Source organism: Trachypithecus francoisi, unplaced genomic scaffold (genome assembly GCF_009764315.1).
Source record: "Trachypithecus francoisi isolate TF-2019V2 unplaced genomic scaffold, Tfra_2.0 Lachesis_group10, whole genome shotgun sequence".
Lineage (NCBI taxonomy): Eukaryota > Metazoa > Chordata > Mammalia > Primates > Cercopithecidae > Trachypithecus > Trachypithecus francoisi.
Genome location: NW_022681455.1, coordinates 130,125,428 through 130,146,169, shown reverse-complemented (window position 1 = coordinate 130,146,169; position 20,742 = coordinate 130,125,428). Strand labels below are relative to the sequence as shown.

The window sequence follows — 20,742 nt, the reverse complement described above, 5'->3', positions numbered from 1 at the left end:
GTTTGTTTGTAGAGACAGGGTTTCACCATCTTGCCCAGGCTAGCCTCCAACTCCTGAGCTTAAGCTGTCTACCTGTCTGAGCCTTCCACAGTGCTGGGATCACAGCCCTGGGCCACCATGCCCGTCCTCCCAGAGTGCTGGGATTACAGACGTGGGCCACCGCGGCAGGCCTGTAGTTGTTTTCTAATGGAAAGACACTCCTTTATTTTGAAAATGTTACACTTGTGTTGAAATCCTTTTTATCATCTTTCATGTAGTCAGAACATTAGAAGCAGATAGGTAGAGAGTGGGGACTCCTTGTAGGCCATGCTTTTAGGACAGGCTGGATCTCCTAGTGCCTGTGTTCCCTGTTGTAACCCAGCCGGGAGGAGTGACACCCACAGGTGGCTTTCCTTCCTAATGAAGTGTCACTTTAACCTCGCGTCTCATTAAAGTGCTGAGTTCCCACCAGTGCAGAAGAAACGGTGGTTGTGATCTTAACTTTAGAGGAAATTGTGGGAAATCTGGGCAATGTCCTGTTATAGGACTCCTCCTGGACCCCCTCTGGCCCCTCCTTCAGAGTTTGCCTGGCCCCTAGCACCACGGAAGCACACAGCAAACACACGCCTTCCTTCTGGGTCTTTAAATCCAGTGTGCTGTCTGCGGGCACACACCCCCCTCTAGGTCTGATGATGATCTTGGAGGTGTGGGCAGTCACGTCGCGTTTGTGTGTGCATTTTGTGGCTGCTCCCCAGTACCTGCCCCCAGCCGGGCACTTGATCCGGCTCTGTTGATGTGGCTCTTGCATCAACCCCTCAAGTCTTGAGTAGCCCACAAGGACAGTGGCTCTGAGCTCCAGAGGTATCCCGGACAAGTGGCCGGAGGCCTGGGTTCTGTGGATTACATGGCAGAAAACTGTGTGGCTGAAAACTGGATCAGCAAATTAACAGTTAGAGCTTTTTCAAACCAACTGGCAAGAGTAGTATCTGAGGTTTCCTGTCATGTCGGCCATCGCTTCTTAATTTAGAAACTAATAAAAGACCTATCTCAGAGTCACAGGGCATCTTGAAGCATGTTGCATGGTCATGTTTACAGTGGATGCCTCAACACAGGCAGGGGTCTGGCCAGCCAGCTGCCGGCCTACGGGGATCCTGCCCTGCGTTTCTCCTAGCCCTTTAGAAGCACTGGCTGTAGGGGAAACTTACAGGTACTCTCTGGGTCAAACCATAAAACAAGCTTGTGAGAACCCACACTGGGGCCTCTCACGGTCACACACTGGGGCCTCTCACGGTCAGTGATGCCTTGGTCCTTGTTGGTCCTTGCTGTTTGCAGGCCCTGGGCGCCCGTGTGCTATGTCCTGGGAGCTCAGCTGAGGTGCAGAGACAGACTTGTCATCTTACATCAGCTTGTGTGTGTGACGGGGCTTTGCAAACCAAAGGTTCCCTGCCAACACGACATCACTCGCTGTTCTGCTACAGGGTCCTGAGGCAGCACGCACAGGCTTTCATCGGAGTGGGGATAGCGTTCATAGTGAGAGCACCTGTCCTCACCCACTGCGCACTGCGTGCTGGGGGGAGCCCACTCACCTGGAGCCCAGGACGGCAGAGACCCCTGAATGCGGAGGCCTCGAGCTGCTCCCATGCTTCTGGGACTGTGGGATGCACGGATGCCCTGGTGTGGATTTGTTCCTGTGCTGGAAGGAACGGGAGCCCTGTTGCATCCCCTGCTTCGGGGTGCACTGGCCTCTTCTGGGAACGAGGGTGGTATAAGGACACCCAGGTCCGGCCCCGCATGTCTGAGCCACATCTCTGAGCCAGGACGACGGGGAAGGCACGCACTGAGCTCACTTCCTGTGCTTTCCACACTGCCCCCACAGGCCGGACACGGGGCGTCAGGGTGTGTCCTGGTTAGTTATTTGGGGAAGTGGTAAGCAATCAATTTTAGTCATTTTTTATTGTTCTTCGAGGTACAACGTCCGTGCAGGAAATGGCACACATCTTAGGTACACATATGATAGAGCTCATGTCACATGTGCCTGTGGGATCTCCCAGTGAAAGTACAAGACTCCTGGACCTCCCTCCACCCCACTTCTTGAGTGTCTGCCTGGCCCCTAGCACCATGGGGCCCTCATGCATGCAGAAGCCCACAGCACATACATTCGTGTCTGGCTCTTTGAATCCAGTGTGCTGTCTGGACTCCTGTGCCCCGTATATTGTGAGCCACCTGGACTCGTTTGCTCTTCTGCTGCTGGGCATTTGGGCTTTTTGCAGTTTGAGGGTGTTTTGCACAAGTGAGTGTGGTATGACATGGTTGGCGGCCTGTGCTGCTCGTCCCTGGGGCGTGCCTGGGATGTTGCTCCTGGGCTGTGGCCTCTCATGGAGCGTGGCTGAGCCTGTGCTGGGCTCTGCTTTTTCTGGGTCAGGGTCTGGCCTACCCGCCTGGCTGCTTCTCACGGCCCCGCAGCATGCCACATGCCGGCTGCCCACATGGGTGGGGTGTTTTCTCGTCACTTTGCCAGCCTGGGGTTGGAAGTGGTGGGACATTCCCCCTTTGTGAGAGGAAGCAAAGCAGTGGAGGAAGAGAGGACTCCTCAGAGAATGGCACGCTTGGAGGGGCAAGAAGAGGTGGACCTGGGCCGGGCGCGGTGGCTCACGCCTGTCATCCCAGCACTTTGGGAGGCTGAGGCGGGCAGATCACGAGGTCAGGAGATTGAGACCATCCTGGCTAACACGGTGAAACCCCGTCTCTACTAAACATACAAAAAAAATTAGCCGGACGTGGTGGCGGGCGCCTGTAGTCCCAGCTACTCGGGAGGCTGAGGCAGGAGAATGACGTGAACCCAGGAGGCAGAGGTTGCAGTGAGCTGAGATGGCACCACTGCACTCCAGCCTGGGGGACAGAGCGAGACTCGTCTCAAAAAAAAAAAAAAAAAAAAGAGGTGGACCCACTCAGAACCTGAGAGGAGGAGGTTTCCATTCAGTCTTGCGGTTCCCTCCCATGTCACCAACTTCAGAAACTTGGCCGTATTGGCAGCATGCTGAGTAGACTCCCAGTTAGCAGGCATTGTGCAGGCCATTGATGAGGGCTGGACCAGGCATCAGACATTGTCCAGAGCCCGCAGCTTGAGAACAGTGCTTTTTCTTTTCTCTTTTCTTTTTCTTCTTTTCTTTTCTTTTTCTTTTTTCTTTTTTTTTTTTTTAAGACAATGTCTCACTCTGTTGCCCAGGCTGCAAGCCTGGCTTTTTTTTTTTTTTTTTTAAGAGACAGGGTTTCATCCAGGCTGGTCTTGAACTCCTGGGCTCAAGTGATCCACCCACCTCAGCCTCCCAAAGTGCTTGTTTTACAGGCGTGAGCCACTGCACCTGGCCTTATTTCTGTATTTTATAGATCGAGAAACTTAGATATATCTGACCACCAGTTGAAGGCTCTTAACGAGTTAGGCCAGCACTTGAATTGTCCTGACTGCTTCTGGTGGTGAGAATAGTGGTTTACCTCTCTGTTCACAACACATACTCACATACTGGGAACATGCTCACAGAATAATACTGTCTCTTTCCATGATGGTGTGTGCAGTGCCCCTAATATCTTCTGTTCTGTATTGTTTCCCTTCCACAAAATGGCTTTATTCATAATTGCCAGAACTTGGAAGCAGCCAAGATGTCCTACAGCGGGTGAGTGGATCAGTCAACCAAGGTCCATCCAGACAACGGAATATTGCAAGGCCCTAGAAACAAATGAGTTGCCAGGCCTGAGTGAAAGCAGCCTGTCTCTAAGGACCACACGCTGACATCCAGGAAAGGGCATGTTCAGGTTCCGACTCTGACATCCAGGAAAGGGCAGAACTGTGTAGACAACACAAAGATCAGCAATGCCGGTGGCTGGGGAGAGGGAGGGACGGAGGGATGTGGAGCAGCAGCACGGGGGACCTGGGGCAGTGAAACTGCTCTGTATGATACCACAGCGGTGGGTCCACGTCAGGATACGTTCGTCCAACCATAGACTGCACAGCACCAGGTGGACCCTGAGGTCGTGTGGCCTGTGGGTGATGACGCTGTGTCCACGGGGGTCGCGGCTGTAACAAACGGCCGCTCTTGTGGGGATGCTGAGCCCCGGGGTGCAGGGGAACCCTCTGTACTTTATGCTCAGTTTTGCTGTGAACCTAAAGCTACTTTAAAAAGTAAAATATTTTTTATCTTCAATGGCTGTATAACATGCTAAAATGATCCTGGAATTGACCTTAGGCATGACCCAAAAGTTGGGATGCAGTACTGTATCTTTGTGCTAGAGTTCCCAGAGCGTTGTTGAGCTTGGGCACTGAATCCAGTGACCTCAGACCAGGGACAGGTGCTTCTGCATGCCTCACAGGGGACCCTTGTTCCCTGGGGGTTCCCTGTCGCTCTGGGGAACCACGTGTCAAATCCCCTGGGTGCACGGGATGGGAAAGTGGCTGAGAAGCCTGGGGCAGCCCCTCTGTTCTGTTGCAGTTCTTGTTTCTTGAGTTTGTGATTACGCTCTCAACTGTGGACCCTTGCATTAAAAAACAAAGCAGCCCTGAGGAGTAATAAAAAATACGAGCATAAAGGAAAGAAGTGGATGTTTCTAAGTGAATTCCTTTCTTTCTCAGTTGTACCAGGATAACCTCCTTAGAGGTGTGGAGGGTGAAACTAGGGAGGTCAGGGCAGCGAGGCACTTTGCTCAAAGAGGGCAGTGCAGACCAGGCTCCAGGGAGAGCCCCGCCTGGTCTCTCAGTGCCTCTCTCCTTGTGTTTGTCCTCTGCTTTTTTCTAAAGCCATTACAGTGGTAGTAACTTGGATTTAGATAGTGCTTTACTGTTTACAAAGGACTTTTTCATTTAATCCTCACAAAATCTTTTAAGAGAATGTGTTCTTCTCCTCATTTGGTAGAGGAAGTTGGTGAGAATCAGTCAGCGAATGAGGCTCAGTTTTCTTGCATTTGTCTTGGCCTGCAGGTGTCGTTTCTCCCCCGAGCTGCTCGTACCTCCCCAGCTGCAGGTGCAGGTGGTGCCGGTGTGGAAGGACTTGTGGAGGTGGAAGGCATCTCTGCCCTCCGGGACTTGGGGGGCTGGGTGTTTCCTTCTGAGTAGGTACAGCCCGCCAGAGGTGTTTGGGCCATCCCAGGACTCCACGGAACTGAAGAGCACTCACCAGGTGTTTCTCATGAGTTGGGTTTTGAGTTTTTTGTCTGTTGCAGTGTTTATAGTCTGCTTGTAAAATGGTCCTTTATTGTGAGGATTCTTTAAGACATAAGGAAGTCATTTCTTTGACACATTCTGCAGCTTCTGGCGTTTTGTCTTTTAAGATTATTATCTTTTTATATATATATATCTAGAGATGGGATCTTGCCGTGTTACCCAGTCTGGTCTCAAACGATCCCTTCCACCTCAGCCTCCCAAAGTTCTGGGATTACAGGCATGAGTCACTGCACCCTACTGAGTTTTTAAATTTTTATGGGATGTTTTGTATGTCCGTCTTAAGAGAGAGTGTGGTGAACACAGTGGTGATGACGGTTCCCAGCATGTGGGGCCCACGTGCAGGAGCCATCCCAGCCTGTTATCAGAACCAAACCCGAGACCACACCATCACATTCGCCGAAAACATTCAAAACCATCACCATATCTTACACTAAGGCTAGGTGTGGTGGCTTATGCCTATAGCCCCAACATTTTGGGAGGCTGAGGCAGGAGGATCCCTTGAACCCGGGAGTTTGTTTTATTACGCTCCAGCCTGGGAGACGGAGGCGACCCTGTATCTAAATATATACCTATAAATATCTCTGTCTCGCTGAATCGGTGGGTGCCTTGAACTTCCTCAGCGGCACCACACACCCAGCGGTATCAAAAGGCTGTGTCCTAAATGTGCCATTTTCAGCAGTTCTTCCTTTGAACTGGTTTCCAAACAGGGTCTACACACTAAGATTCTTTCATGTCTTTTAAGTCTTTAATCTGTAAATTCTCCCTTTGTCCTTTTTTCTGGGATTTTTCCCTGTTTGTCAGAGATCGGGGTCTTTGTCCCATAGAGTTGTTCTGTCCATGAGGTATGTGATGTGAATTGTGCATCTAATTTTTAATTTTCTATTAGCCTCATTATAGAGTAAAAAGAAACAAATGAAGTCAATATTAAGAATGTATTTCATCAGGCCGGGCACAGTGGCTCACGCCTGTAATCCTAGCACTTTGGGAAGCCAAGGCAGGCAGATCACCTGAGGTCAGGAGTTCAAGACCAGCCTGGCCAACATGGCGAAACCCCGTCTCTACTGAAAATACAAAAATTAGCCGGACGTGGTGACACGCGCCTATAATCCCAGCTACTCTGAAGGCTGAGGCAGGAGAATCACTTGAACCTGGGAGGCAGACATTGCAGTGAGTGGCACCATTGCACTCCAGCCTGGGCGACAGAGTAAGACTCTGTCTCAAAAAAAAAAAAAGGAAGGTTTTTTGCTTATAATATTTTTCAAAATTTTAATTTTTGTCCTTAGGGCGTATGGCACTAACGAGAACTGTACAGTCAAATTACCAGGTTTTCATCAGAAGCCACTGGTGGAACAGTTTAAAGAATGTCCACAGAATCTTTGGTCTTCCTCCCTTCAGAAGTGGAATGCCATTCTCTGCTCTCGAGTGTGGGCTGGACGTTGTAACTCACCCAGGAGGAACAGGATGAGGTGGAAGTGAAGCCGTGGAAATTCTGACACAAGAGGTGCCGCGGCTTCCTCCGTGCCACCCCCTCAGTCGCTGCACTGCGGAAGCCCGCTGCCGTGGCACGAGGACCCTCACGCAGCCCCACGGACATGTCCACACGTCTACAGCCGTGTCTGTGCACCAAGGCCTTTGGACCTTCTGCCAGAGCCAGCAGCAGCCCTCCCAGTGTGCGCGCTGCGGCCTGGGAAGCAGCCCCTTCCTCTCCACTAGCACCTGGCTCACATCCTGAGCCAGGCCCCCAGCCTTCCCGCCCGCCCAGAAGCTGTGGTGTCAGGAATGCTTCTGCTGTGGTGTTGGCTACATGGCCATTGTTGACAAATGCTCTCTGTGTCCTGCCCCTGACCGGACACACAGCTCAGTGTATTGCTTCCTCTTCCTTTTTGAAGTTTTAGAGATTGCTTTTTGTATTTTTATATTGAATGCTTTAAATCCTTAAAATGTTTAATGTCAGTGAAATATATTTAAATCATTTTAAACATTATTAAAATGTTTATATTTAATGTGAATACTTAAGCTTTTATGTTTTTACATTTATTTTATTTTATTTATTTTATTCTGTTTTTGAGACAAGGTCTCACTCTTGTCTGTCACCCAGAGTGGAGTGCAGTGGTGTGATCTCGGCTTACTGCAGCCTCTGCCTCCCAGTGCCTCAGACTCCTGAGTAGCTGGGATTACAGGCACGCAGCACCAAGCCCGGCTAATATTTTGTATTTTTAGTAGAGATGGGATTTCACCATGTTGGCCAGGCTGGTTTCGAACTCCTGACCTCATGTGATCTGCCTGCCTCGGCCTCCCAGACTGCTGGGATTCACTGCACCCAGCCCAATTTTATATTTAGGGTTTAAAATGATGTAAAATGCATGATTCCAAAGCCAAATACACAAAACAAGGTTCATGAAGGAAATGAGAGGGAGATTTTACCTCCTGCTTCATGCTGTTTTCTACTTTATTCCTTCTGAAGGGAGCTTTCACCTCCTGCTTCACGCTGTTTTTTACTTTTTTCCTTCTGTCTTTCTAGGGGAATTAAGTTTCTTTTCTGTTACTAGTTAATTTTTTAACAGCTTTATTGAATTACAATTGACATATTATAAACTTTACCCATTTTAAATGTACAGTTCAGTGGGTTTTGGGAAATGTATACTGGTGGGGAAACACTACCACATAAAAGTATAGAGTATTTCCATCACCCATGGGAGTTTCCTTATACCCCTTGTTTGTGTTTTTCCCCCTTTTTTCCTTTTTTCTGTGAAATCGTTATAGACTCACAGGGAGTTGCGAAAATAGCAGCATCCCTTGTGCCCTTCCCCGCCTTCCCCCAGTGTGGCTGGGATCGTGACCCTGGAAGGCAGGGTGACTGCCCTGCAGACTTGATTCAGATCCTCCTGTCTTATCCTGGATACCAGGTCCTAGAGCCTCCTTGACAGCCACGGACAGACATGAGCCCTCCTCATGGAGTCCTCACCTGTTTTCCCCTGGTTCCTGGAGGAAGCCGTGGGAGTGGAGTCCACAGGGAGTGACCTGCGCGATGGGCGTTGTGTACTCAGTCAGCAGGGGCCTGTGCTCCTGGGTGTATCCATAGCCCTCCCTTTTACTGCTGAGGGGATGCCGTGATGTGAACGAAACCCAGTTTGGAGGACACCGTTGAAGGGTTTTCCCTATTGTCTGTTGTCAGTAAAAGTTCTGTGAACATTGTCAGCAGGTCTTCGTGTGCACATGAGGTTCCATTTTCTCAGATAAATGTCCTGGGGTGCAGTTGTTGAGTGGGGTAGCAAGCGCATACTTAGGTTCTTGAGGCTGCCTTGCTGTTCTCCAGAGCAGCAGCACCACTTCCCATTCCCACAGCAAGCGAGAGAGTTCCAGCTTTTCTGCATCCTCTCCGGCATCCTTGGGTAGTTTGTATTTTAGCTGTTCGGATAGGTGTGCAGTAATATCCCACTGCGGTTCTAAGTTGCATTTCCCTAACAGCTTAGGATGTTGAGTGTCTTCATGGCTTGTTCAGCACGTGCACCTCCGCTGAATGTCTGTGTCTTTTCTCTTATTTTCTAATTCATGTTTGTTGTTTGATATTTCTTTCTTCTGCATACAAGCTTACTACCTGACTTGTGATTTGCAGATCTTTTCCCGTCTGCAGTTGGTCTTTTCACTTTTTAAACGCCATCTTTCGAAGAGCAAAAGTTTTTAATTTTGTCGAGGTAGTTTTATCAGTTTTTTTCTTTTATGGATTGTGCTTTTGGTGCCATGTCTAACGACTCTTGGCCCTAGGTCCTAAAGATTTTCTCCTGTTTTTTCCTAAAATCTGTATAGGTTTTTCTAGTTTTGTTCCATTTGAACCTAAGCATTTTATTTTTATTTGGAGCACCTGTAAATGGTATTGTGTCTTTATTTCTTGTTTTCATATGATTATTGCTAGCATGCAGAAATAGAATGGTACTGTCTTTATTTCTTGTTTTCATATGATCGTTGCTAGCATGCAGAAATAGGATGGTACTGTGTCTTTATTTCTTGTTTTCATGATTATTGCAGAAATAGGACGGGTGTTTGTGTGTTGATCTCGGATTCTGTGTCCTTGCTGAACTCTATTAAATAAAGTTTCTTGGAATTTTTGATAGATTCCTTGTGATTTTCGACATGGACACTTACGCCGTCTTCAGAGAGAGACAGTTTTATTCCATTTCTTCCTTTCCACCCTGTATGTTATTTCGTCTGCAGCCTTTAGCACGTCACTCTTGATCACGTCCGCCTTGAGCTCTTGGTAGATGGCCTTGATCGTGTTGGATGTTTCTCCACACTCTTGTTTGCTGGGAGTTTTTATCCTGAGTTGAATGTTGCCACGTGATTTCCTGCACCCGTGCTGCTGATGTGATGTTTCTTCAGCTTGCTGGCATGGGGGTGACATGGGTTGCTAGTCGAGCCAGCCTCACGTATTTTACTGTTAACAGAAGTGTAGGTGTTGCTCTGCATTTCCAAGTAGACTTCCTGCTGCACCCGCTTTTCTCTGCGTCTCCGCCTAGCCATGTGTCTGCGGAACCTCGTTCGTCCCGTCAACCCCACGGACAGATGTGCCCGGATGCCACCAGCAGCCCCTGGCAAGTGGCGTTGTGTTCAGCCCCTTTCTTAGGAGATGCTGCAGGGCCAAGCACCTTTTCATGCCCTGGTTGTGTTTTTTTGGTTTGGGGTTTGGGTTTTTTTCACATAGGGTCTCGCTCTGTCACCCAGGTTGGAGTGCAGTGGTGCGATCTCAGCTCACTGCAGCCTCGACCTCCTGGGCCCAACGGGTCTTCCCGCCTCAGGCTCCCAAGGAGCTGGGATTACAGGTGTGTGCCACCTCAACTGGCTAATTTTTTAATATTTTTGTAAAGATGAGGTTTCCCTACATTGCCCGGGTCTCAAACTCGTGGGCCCAAATGACCCCCCTGCCTTGGCCTCCTGAGTAGCTGGGACCACAGGGATGAGCCACCGTGCCTGGCCCTTTTGGTGTAATTTGGGAGCTGGTTGCTGGGTGAGGTGCACCTCGTGCTGCAGGGTCGGGGGCGGGGTGGCTGCGTCACCTGCTGGCCGTCCTCCCCTGCATTCCCAGCAGCGGTGCGTGACACCCCTGACCTTTCTAACCTTCCTCTTCCCTGCGTGTTCTCTCTGCTGGTCACTTCCATGTGTTTATTTCCACACTCGCAAGCCTGGGAGGATATCTGCTGAGTCACCCTCCATCTGCTGTCCCTGCCTTATGGCCGTGGTTCTTTTTAGCTGTGCAATTGTACCTTTAACACACACGCCTACATTTCGTTGTCTTCATCACGTTTACTTTGTATCTTGGTGTGCCTTCTGTGTAAAAGAAGCGTTTTCCTTGCTCCTCTTCCCCTCCGTCTTCACAGAACTGTGTGTGTCTCCTTGGTAGGCTCCAGGCTCCCTGTTGCACTCTGCAGTGGGTGCCCTGCAGCGTGTGTCGGGCATGACTAGGCTTGCCCGACGTGGTGGGAAGCCTCAAGCTGCCCCTCATCATGCGCGTGCCCCTGAGGGTCCCAGTAGGGCCTAGCAGGGCAACGGGGCCTCCTTCTTCTGGGAGGCCAGGACCCCTGAGAAGAGCAGGTCCTGCAGCGAAAGGTCAGGGACACCTCTGAGGCCTTGCAAGGACATACTGTGGCCTTTGTGTCTGTCACCTTCTGCAACACTGCTTCAGCTGAAACGCAGCACAACACCCAAACGTCCACACAGTCAACATGGACAGCTCAGCATACGACCAAGCAAATGCCTCTGCAGCCTTCACTTAGAACCCGTTTCACCCTCACTTCCAATTCCATCCACCAAGCAGCCATTTTCCATGCTTCGATGATGTCTTGTCTACTAAGTATGCATCCCTAAGTACTGTAGTTGCTATGTTCAGAATTTATGTAAATGTATCATGTATTTTGTCCCCAACATTATGAGTGTGTGTGTGTGTGTGTGTGTGTGTGTGTGTGTGTGTGTGAGAGAGAGAGAGAGAGAGAGAGAGAGAGAGAGAAAGAGAAAGAGAGAAAGAGAGGAGAGGGACAGGGGACAGGGGAGAGGGTCTGGCTCTGATGCCCAGGCTGGAGTATAGTGGCATGATCTTGGCTCACTGCAGCCTTGACCTCCTGGGCTCAAGTGATCCTCCTGCCTCAGCCTTCCTGGTAGCTGAGACTGCCAGCGTGCACCACAGCACCCAGCTAATTTTTAAATTTTTCGTAGAGACAGGGTTCTTCAACATTATTTGTGAGATTGACTTAAGTTGTGGTACTTTCGCTTCCTCTGCTGTGTAGTGTTCCATCCTCGCATCGTAGTGACACGCTGCAAACCCCACTGTTGTGAAGCATTTTGCACGTGTCTCTCGTGTGTGTGTGCCTGCCTTTCTTTTGGACGTGTGTGTCCAGAATGGCATTGCTGGGCTATAGGGCACACTTGTGTTCATTGTGAGTAGAGATTTCCAGATGCGTGAGTTGGCCCTGATGAGAATGGACCAGTTTGCTTTGCTCCACCTCTTCGCCAGTACTTGAGTGTGTGAGTCAGGGTTCTCTAGAGGGACAGCACTAATAGGATAGATGTATACATGGAGGGGAGTTTATTGGGAGTATTGACTCACCAATCACGAGGTGAAGTCCCACAATAGGCTGTCTGCAAGCTGAGGAGCCTGGAAGCCGGTCCGAGTCCCAAAACCTCAAAAGTAGGGAAGCAACAGCCACACCCTTCAGTCTGTGGCTGAAGGCTGAGAGCCCCTGGGAAACCACTGGTGTAGGCCCTAGAGCCCAAAAGCTGAAGCACTTGGAGTCTGATGTTCGAGGGCAGGAAGTATCCAGCATGGGAGAAAGATGGAGGCTGGAAGACTCAGCCAATCCGGTCCTTCCGCGTTCCTCTGCCTGCTTTACTCTAGCTGTGCTGGCAGCTGATGAGATGGTGCCCACCCAGATGGAGGGGGGCTCTGCCTCTCCCCGTCCGCTGACTCAATTGTGAATCTCCTTTGGCAGCTCCCTCAAGACGCTCCCAGGAACAGCACTTCACGTCCTTCAGTCCAGTCAAGTTGACACTCAGTAGTAACCCTCACACTTACGTTGGTTTTAGTTTGCGTTTTCTTGATGACTTAGCAAAGCTGAGAACTTTGCGCCCACTTGCCGCCCTCCTGGCTTTTTCTCCTCTGTGAGGCACCACGTGGCCCCACCTCCTGTGTCCACGCTCCTGTCGGGTGGCCCGTGTTTCTGGAGCAAGGGGCCTCTGTTATGTTCCACAGCCTAGTGACCAAGCATGTGTGTGAGGGGCCAAAGCAGAGGCCAGAGATGCTGAACGCCCTCTCGGTGCTGCTGCCCACCCTGTGATAACAGAAAATATAAGTGGAAAACGGGGCTGCAGTAGAGAGCCTGTGTGCCTTGGAGCACAGAGGGTGGGGAGCACTTTGGGAGGCTGAGGTGGGCAGATCATGAGGTCAAGAGACGGAGACCATCCTGGCCAACATGGTGAAACCCCATCTCTACCAAAAATATAAAAATTAGCCGGGCGCACTGGGGGTTTGGTTTGAACCTGTGAATTTTGGGGTGTGTGGGGGCTGACACAAACATTCAGACCATAGCAGAGAGATTCTACCCCGTGGTTTGTGGTACCCGCCTGGTCTTGGCCAGTTGGCTTATGGGGTGAGAGGGAGGACACCCATGTTAGGAGCCTTTTCCACAAAGTGATAGCGGAACCCCACAGTTGATGTGGCCCTGAGGAGGAAGGAGAGAGTTGGACTCTCGGGGAGGGCTCTTCAGAACGTGCAGGGATGTGTGGAGGCTGGACAGAGACAGAGACGCTGATGTGGACTGTCAGGCGGTGCCTGGGAGGGCCTCTGTCCCTTGGCTCAGCCCCTGCCCACAGTTCTGCCCCTGCCCTGGGCTCTGCCCCTCCCACCGTCCTCGGCTCAGCCCCCCTGCCCTCGGCTCTGCCCCCCTGCCCTCGGCTCTGCCCCCCTGCCCTCGGCTCAGCCCCTGCCCTCGGCTCTGCCCCGCTGCCCTCGGCTCTGCCCCCCTGCCCTCAGCTGCTCTGCCCTTGCCCACTGAGATGGTGAGAGATGAGAGGCCAGTGGTACTTCTCTTCCACACCCAGGCTGGCCACAGTGCTGTGGGCCATGGGATGTGTCACTCAAGGGCTTTGCACACAGTAGGCCCGCAAGGTGTGCAGCTCTTTTTCCTTTTCTCGTTTTTTTCTTTTTCCTCCGCTCAGTCGGTTGGCATCTTCTCTCCCTCTGAGGTGTGCACAGGGCACCACTCCTGACGCAGCCGCTGGAGAACGCGCTCCTCCTTTCCATAGAGTGCACGACAGACCGCAGGGCTCAGCCAGAAAAGGCAGGGAGGGGTTGCTGTAAAGCATCCTTCAGACACCAGCCTGGGACAGACACCAGCCTGGGAAGCATGACGAAAGCCAGCTGCACAGAAAATACAAACATTAGCCAGGCATGGTGCCATGGGTCTGTACTCCCAGCTACTTGGGAGGCTCAGGTGGGAGGATAGCTTGAGCCCAGGAGGAGGAGGCTGCAGTGAGCTGTGATCACACCGTTGTACTCCAGCCTGGGCGACACAGCCAGACCTTGCCTCAAATGAACAAACAAAAGAACTCTTCAGATAAAGATAAGGTATCTGGAGCATGGCCGTGTGCTGCAGGCAGGCCAGGCATCATCACCATGCAGGGTTGTGCCCAGGGCCAAGGTGGGAGCAAGCCACGGTGCCACACAGGACTGCTGCTTCCAGCTGGTCCTCACTCCCCTTTTCCCATCCTCCCCAGTATCCCCCTCAAGGCAAACAGGCCTTTGGTGTTTGATCCTCTCAATCACAAGTGTGTTCCTGTCTTTGGAATTGGAGCTGGGATTGAAGGTTCTTGGAGAGCTTCCTTTGAAGGGCTTCCCTCCCCTTTTTCACCAGGCTGCTGACTTCCCCGTCTTCCTCCTCCTGGGCCTCCGAGGCCACGTGCCTGCGTGAGGGGAGGAGCTGAATCACATCCCTTCTCAGGGGCTTTGGGCACCATTTGATATGTAAACGTTTGGTCGTTACACAAGCTGGTGGTTGGTGGAGTTGTTCACTTACATAAGGAGAGGAGCATTTGCCCAGGACGTACGTAAGCCCTGTTCTATCAATATACTGTGGAAGACAAATCTGAATTTGAAGTGTTCTCTTTCTCTCTGGGAGTCTTTGGATGGTAATGTCACATCTGTTCAGGGAGAGAGACTTACCCAGGTGGAAGGGGGCTTGGTGTTTTACTACAAATTACAGCGAACCCTTGAACAACACGGGTTGAGAGCGCCAGCCTCCCGTGCAGTTGAAAAGTTGAAAAGTTTATAACTTTTAACTTTCCCCAAACTCAACAGCCTTCTGTTGACCAGAGCCTTCCTGACCACATAAAACCAGTCACGCACATTTTGTATGTTACGTGTGTTCTACTGTTACCGTTAGGGTAAAGCAAGCTAGAGATGCGAAAAGACTAAGATCACGAGGAGAAAATAGACTTAAGCCTCGCGCAGCAGCAGCAGGTCTCCACAAATGGCTTTCGTCGTCCTCGTTTTCACATTGAGGAGGCTGAAGAGGAAGAGGAGAGATGGGTCTTGCGGTCTCAGGAGAGGCAGGGGTGGAAGAAAATATGGTGTAAGTGAACCCACATAGCGCAGACCCAGAGCCCAGTTGTACAGGGGCAGCTCTACTCACATTCCATCCCTTTATTGAAGGGGCAGTGCAAACCCAAAGAAGTCTTTTTTTTCTGTGAGTTTTCAGAATGAATTGTGTCATTACAAGTTTTTTCTGGTACAGCCCTTCTCAGATGTTAGTGTGCAGAACAGAACATGATTAAAGTGCAGGTTTGGGTTCAGAAGGCCCGAGAGGACCTGTGAATCTCCATGGTCCACGGACTCCCTGGTGATGCCAAGGCCTCTGGCAAGGAGTGTTCCTGGGCAGCCCCCGCCCCACAGCTCCCCGCTCCCCACCCCGCCCCGCAGCCTCCTCCCCGCAGCTCCTGCGCCACACCTGGCCCTGCAGGAATCCTGCCCGCCGCACAGGTGTCTCAGGGTCGTCCTGGCCCAGCTCCAATCTTAGAAGCCCAGGAGAGGCAGCTCCGGATTCCCCACCAGTGCCTGCTCTTCACTTGTGAGCTGAAGAGACCAGATAGGCTGAAATTCCTGGGGTTTTGCTAAACTGACCTTGCAGTAGTCAGTGTAACCCCTTCTGTGTCAGGCTTGGTCCTGGAGGAGGGCTCTTTGGTGCTCGCTGCATCTCTTGTGGAGTGGAGGGAGTGGCAGTTGGGCTCCTGTGGGTGCGGAGGGGGAGGGCGCGGTGCCTGGATGGTTTAGGCGAAGACTGTGCTTGCTGGCGCATGGTGGGTGCTAGGAAACCTGCCCCGTGCTTTCCCTGGGCCGGTCTTGACAGCATCTCTCACCCCTGAGTGCTCTCGAAGCCACCTTCAGGGAGGAGCAGGGCATCATTGTTCCTGTCATGTCTGTGTAAGGATTGTCTTTTGAGCCCCACTGCAGGGGAGGCGGAGCCCCTCTGGGCCGCAGGGCCTCCCGCAGTGTGGAGCGGACCGGCAAGGATGGCTATGTCCAGCATCGCTGGCCCTGGATCCCAGAGCTGGCCCCAGACGCTGTCCACTCTGCTGGGCTGAGTTGTGTCTTGATTTTGGCACAGACGCGGGGCTGCCAGGTAATCGGCAAGTTCCCTGAGCCCACAGCGTTGGCGCCGTGGCTTCTGCCTCAGGGAGTATGCCGGTGGCTCGTGTGGGGGCTCCTGCCACCCTGGACTCTCGGTGACCCTGGCAGTCCACAAAGCCGGGACCGTTGCTGTCAGGAGGTGAAGTAACAAGGAAGGCGTGGCCTGGAGCTGGTAAGGGCCGGGTGCTGGCCGGTCCCTTCAGCAGCGGCTCTGCATTTCCCTTCCTGCGAGCCGGGGCCCGTGCTGCTCACCACAGGGCATGAGTCAGCCCCAGTGCCCCGAGGTGTGTTTCAGTCTCCTGCTGACTCAAGGGTTATGAGTTTAAAATAGACTTTGCCTGATAACTTGGAAATGAGGGAGATTTAGGCACTTAAAATGCGTCTAGGCAGGGACAGCCAAGTCACCTTCCAGGGAAGAATCTCTCCCGGGAGTGAGACCTGGTGGCTCCTGCTGTGTGGTCAGCTGTGCGGCATCGTGATGAGAAGGCACAGGGGCCAGGCCCGGGCAGCAGCGGAACTGTGTAAAGAGGGGACTGTCAGCTTCTCCGACTGCTTTATGTGACAGCTCTGCCAGGGAGGCCGGGGGCGTTGCCACAGCCCCCACCCTCGGACAACGCCCACGAGTCAGCAGACCTGTGGTCCTGACTCCTGAGTGCCGTGCAGCCCCTGGCTGCCATTTCATGGCAAGGGGTGAGGCTGACCAGCCCTGAGCCCGGTGGAGGGAACACAGGGCGGTGTGGGGGCCAGAGGTGCCAAAGGCATCACCAGGGCAACTTCCGGGAGGACTGGGATGGCAAGTTTTGGAAGAGAACAAAAGCAGCTGGAGCCTCTGTCCTCATCTGGCCTCCCATTGACAAAGACTCTAGAGTGGACTGCGTGCTGCACGCCTGGTGCCTGCAGACGGGTCCTGGGAGGTGTAGGATGGGCCAGATGGCAGCTACATCCAAACCAGCTTCATCCACATCCACCCAGATGCTTCAGCAGCACGTCTCAGCTGTCGCCATCTCGATGGCTGTGATGAGGGTGCTGGTTCACGGAGGGCGGGGGCTGGGGTTTCAGGGCCTCAAGCACATCGTGGCCATCGGTAACATGTAGCCAAGGCCAGGCGGGCATGAGGGTCCTGGAAGGGCAGCAACCTGGATGGTCTTAGCTGTCGTCATGCAGGTGGCGGGAGAAACCTCCAGAAAACACAGCGTCCACCTGGGACAACACTCCTGAGCCGCTGGAGGGTTCACAGTGCTGCAGGCCGTGAAAAGTATTCTGCCTGGGGGGTGCCACCCACTTCCTCTACCTCCTGAGTGGACTCGCAGATCCCTGGTCCATCGGGGAAGGTGCCTGGGCCTAGCACCAAGCTAGGGACGTGGAGAGAGTGGGGTGTTTGAGGAGTGAAGTGATAAGCCCCCAGTGTGGGGCCCAGACGCCGTCCGTCGGCTGTGGGGTCTATTTCCTGACCACACCAGGGCTGTTGAGCGTGTCCATGGGCCACAGACTCACATTTGGGAGCAGGACAGTGCACTCTACCATGGTGAAGGCCCCATTTTTCCATCATGAGAGCAGACAGTCTGGATTTTTTAAAACGTTACTTCCTGATAACCCTTAAACTTCTAAACGTTACCACGGAGCTTCTCAACAGCCGTACGTTTGAACAGCCTTCCCTGAGTCAGGTGCTGAGATGCCAGTTCTCCAGGCTGAGACATTCCAGTTTTGTGGTGGAAAACTGGAAGAGAATGTAAAATTCAGAGGTTCAGGTAGAGGGAGAAAATAGCTCTGGCCTCAGCCATCAGGGATGATGGATGGAAACACCTGCTCACCTGCACTGCAGGTGGAGGCGACAGGCAGTGACTACGTTGACGCGACCTGTCCCTCTCTCCAGCATAACTTTAGATGTGTTCTTCTGCCAGTTAAATACCAAGACAGCACTTTGTGGGATTTTATCATTTATTTTGGAAAGACAAAGCAGGTCATGAGATGGTGTTGGAGGAGAAGCATCTTGTGGTCTCGCCCAAGCCTGCGTCCAGGGTCGGGTGGCACACGGCCTAACCTTTAGCTGACAGGGTGGAGGTGGGAGAGGCTCAGAGTGGAGCTGCGGCTCACAGGTCTACACGTCGTGTTTTAAAAGCCACACGAGTGGCTTTAGTGCATGAGTGAGATGGGTAAATACAGGGGAAGCGAGTTGTGGAAGCTGCTTCTCCCAGCATGGTCACACACAGAGGTGCTGATGTGGCGAAAAGAGCGGAGACGCGTACACAGTTCAGTTTGTATGAGATGTTTTCTAACTGACGATGTGGCGAGGACATGACAGGAGGACAGTGGCTTTGGGCATGGGGGCATAGGTATGTCCCCCATTCCTCTTGTGAGTGCACCTGGGAGGCCTGACTGTGATGGTGAACAAACCCAGAAGGCCTGCAGGCAGGGAGGAGGCCCGTGCTCTAAGAGGGTCCGTGCCAGGTGTGGCGTGGTGAAGTTGGTGCCGCCACAGAAGAGACCAGGATGAGGCTGGGAAGGAGGAAGTGCGCTGGCACTGCGTGTCGTAGAGGGGCCGCCTCAACCACAGGGGCCGGGAGTGGGAAGCAGGGGCTCGGGGAAGGCCTCCCCCGACTGCCTGTTGGGTTTTCTGCAGGAAGAGTGGGACGGGGCAGAGCGAGTCGTTTGGGAGTGGCTACTTTGGAAAGTTCTTGCAGCCTTTGTGCTGTAGGCGTGCTTTCTAGTTTCCTTTACCTGGCTCTGCGCTGGTTTCAGGGTTTCAGGCAGGGCTTGGCCTGGGTGTGGAGTTGGGTAAGAAGGTGATTGGGTTGCATGGAAGCCCTTGACTGTCTACGAATTTGCCAGCCCTGAGAGGGGCAGTCTCTCCCTGGCCAGAAACTTCTTAAGATGCCAAAATTTCCTAAAATAAAACATGATTAATAAATACAAATAAAACATGATTTATACAGTATGTGTCCTCAGATTTCCTGGGAAACCCAGGAGCTGGAGCCTGAGGCCCAGGGGGGCGTCTGCTTCCATGGGCGAGGAGTTGGGACCTCGGAGCTGCCGGGACTCCCTCAGAGACACCCCTGGCCCACCAAGTTAGGAACTGGGTGTGCAAAAAGCACAGGCCTGGTGGGGACAGGAGCTCCTTCCCAGGTGGTGAGTGGACTGTGAGACTGAGGCTGTGGACGTGACCTGCCAGACCTGAGGGCTGGGGTACTGCACTGCGTGTCGTGAGCTTGCCTGTGCTGCGGGGAAGGGACTGCCTTGTGGCGCCTGACCGTTTTGGGTGCATTCTGTACCAGGTGGGACCCAGGATCCAGGTGCTGCTGACTGCCACCCAGAACACAGCCACACCCTGGACCGTGTGTCCCCTTCTGCCCCCACGAAGTGCTTGACCCTTCTCTGTTCTCCTTCCTGCTCAAAGCTGCCATTCCTGTTGCTGGTGACCCCTTCATGGGAGGCGCATCCTGAGGAGTTGCTTCCTGGGCCTGGCCCTGGCCCCAGCCCTGATCAGAACAGCTGCCTGCCTTGACCAGTCACTGAGTCTGTGTGAGAGTGGATGAGTTGGTGCTGCCTCTGCGTTCAGTGACTTGTGTGTCTTCTCTTTTGCAGCAGACGGTTGATGACGAAGGGCCGGCCGTGTAAATGAAGATCGGGTGAGGAGCAGGACGATGCCCAAGGGCGGGTGCCCTAAAGCACCACAGCAGGAAGAGCTTCCCCTCAGCAGCGACATGGTGGAGAAGCAGACTGGGAAAAAGGTAACGCTGCCCCCCACCCCTGTACGCTCACCCACCCACATGGGGATGAGGCGGGAACGGGATGCTGCCCGGGCGTGGCCTGTTTTCCGCCCTCCGGCCCGTTCTTTGTGCCTCTGTCTGCAGGCAGGAGTGTAGAGGGTGGTGAGGAGTGATCTTTCCAAAAGTGGCCTTGCTTTTTTGTATTTGTTATCTGGGGACCAAAGTCAAGTGTTAAATAATAGCTTTATGTACAGAAATTGGCCTGAGCCTCAATGTGGCTGCACGTTCTACCCCCAGAAATCCAGGATTTCTGTCCTGGCTTCCGTTAGGCCTGTCAGGCATTCAGGTATCCTGACTGCAAGCACTGCTGGGGCATGTTACTTCCAACTGTGGTTTATTCCAAACATGAATAGGAAAGTGGGATGTAAATCTAAACCCCTGCATTTTATTCGTATGCGCTTAATGCTGATTCCTGGGGTGCAGACTTCCTGCCTTCCAGTGTGGGGGGTGATGCAGTTTCCTGGGGTACAAGCTTCCTGTCCTGCAGTATTGGCGGGTGCTGCTGGGTTCTGAGGTGTTAGGAAGTGCAGACTTCCTGTCCTGCAGTGTGGGGGAAGACGCCGAGTTCTGGGGTGTGCCCAGCGAATGTGAACTTGGACAGATCGGGGTTCAAGTTCAGGCTTTGCCATATGTTATCTTTGTGACTGTCAACAAGTCAGGTGTCTCCTGAGTCAGCTTCCTGTCTCTGCAGCAGGCACAGGAGTGTCTGGTGGAGTGAATGGTGAGGCAGGGCCGTGCTGTGCAGGATGCGTGTCAACTCCTGCCATCCTGCCGCTGTCGTCCTTTGATCTTGGTGCCTCCTTGCTCCTGACTGCCTGGCCTGTGTGGCAGGCCGCTCATCTGTAACCTGTCTGACCCTCGGTGGTCCCTGGTGGGCAGGGTCCCCTCACTGTGTTCCTGGTTGCCGGTTGCTCTGGGCTGTCTTCTGGTCCCCAGGCCTGTGAGGCCTCTCGCTGCTTCCTGTGCTGCTGTGCTGCGGCCTCTCTGCTCACATTGTGGGTTTGGTGTGAGCTCAGCAGGGATTCCACATGGGAACATAACCAGCAAGACCGCCTTCCTCTCAGCAACAACGTGGTGGCGATTGAGTTCACTTCTTTTTGGTGAATTGTGAAGCA

At 52.7% G+C, this 20,742-nt stretch overlaps 1 protein-coding gene across 1 annotated transcript in view; it reads left to right on the top strand.

Moving 5' to 3' along the window:
- The first annotated feature begins 19,410 nt into the window (after positions 1-19,410).
- Positions 19,411-20,742, top strand: part of LOC117088235 (ankyrin repeat domain-containing protein 11-like) — a 47,160-nt gene continuing 45,828 nt past the window's right edge. Inside the window, 1 exon segment of the mRNA XM_033219377.1 lies at positions 19,411-19,588. Coding sequence (XP_033075268.1) covers positions 19,502-19,588 — 87 coding nt within the window. The 5' untranslated portion in view covers positions 19,411-19,501.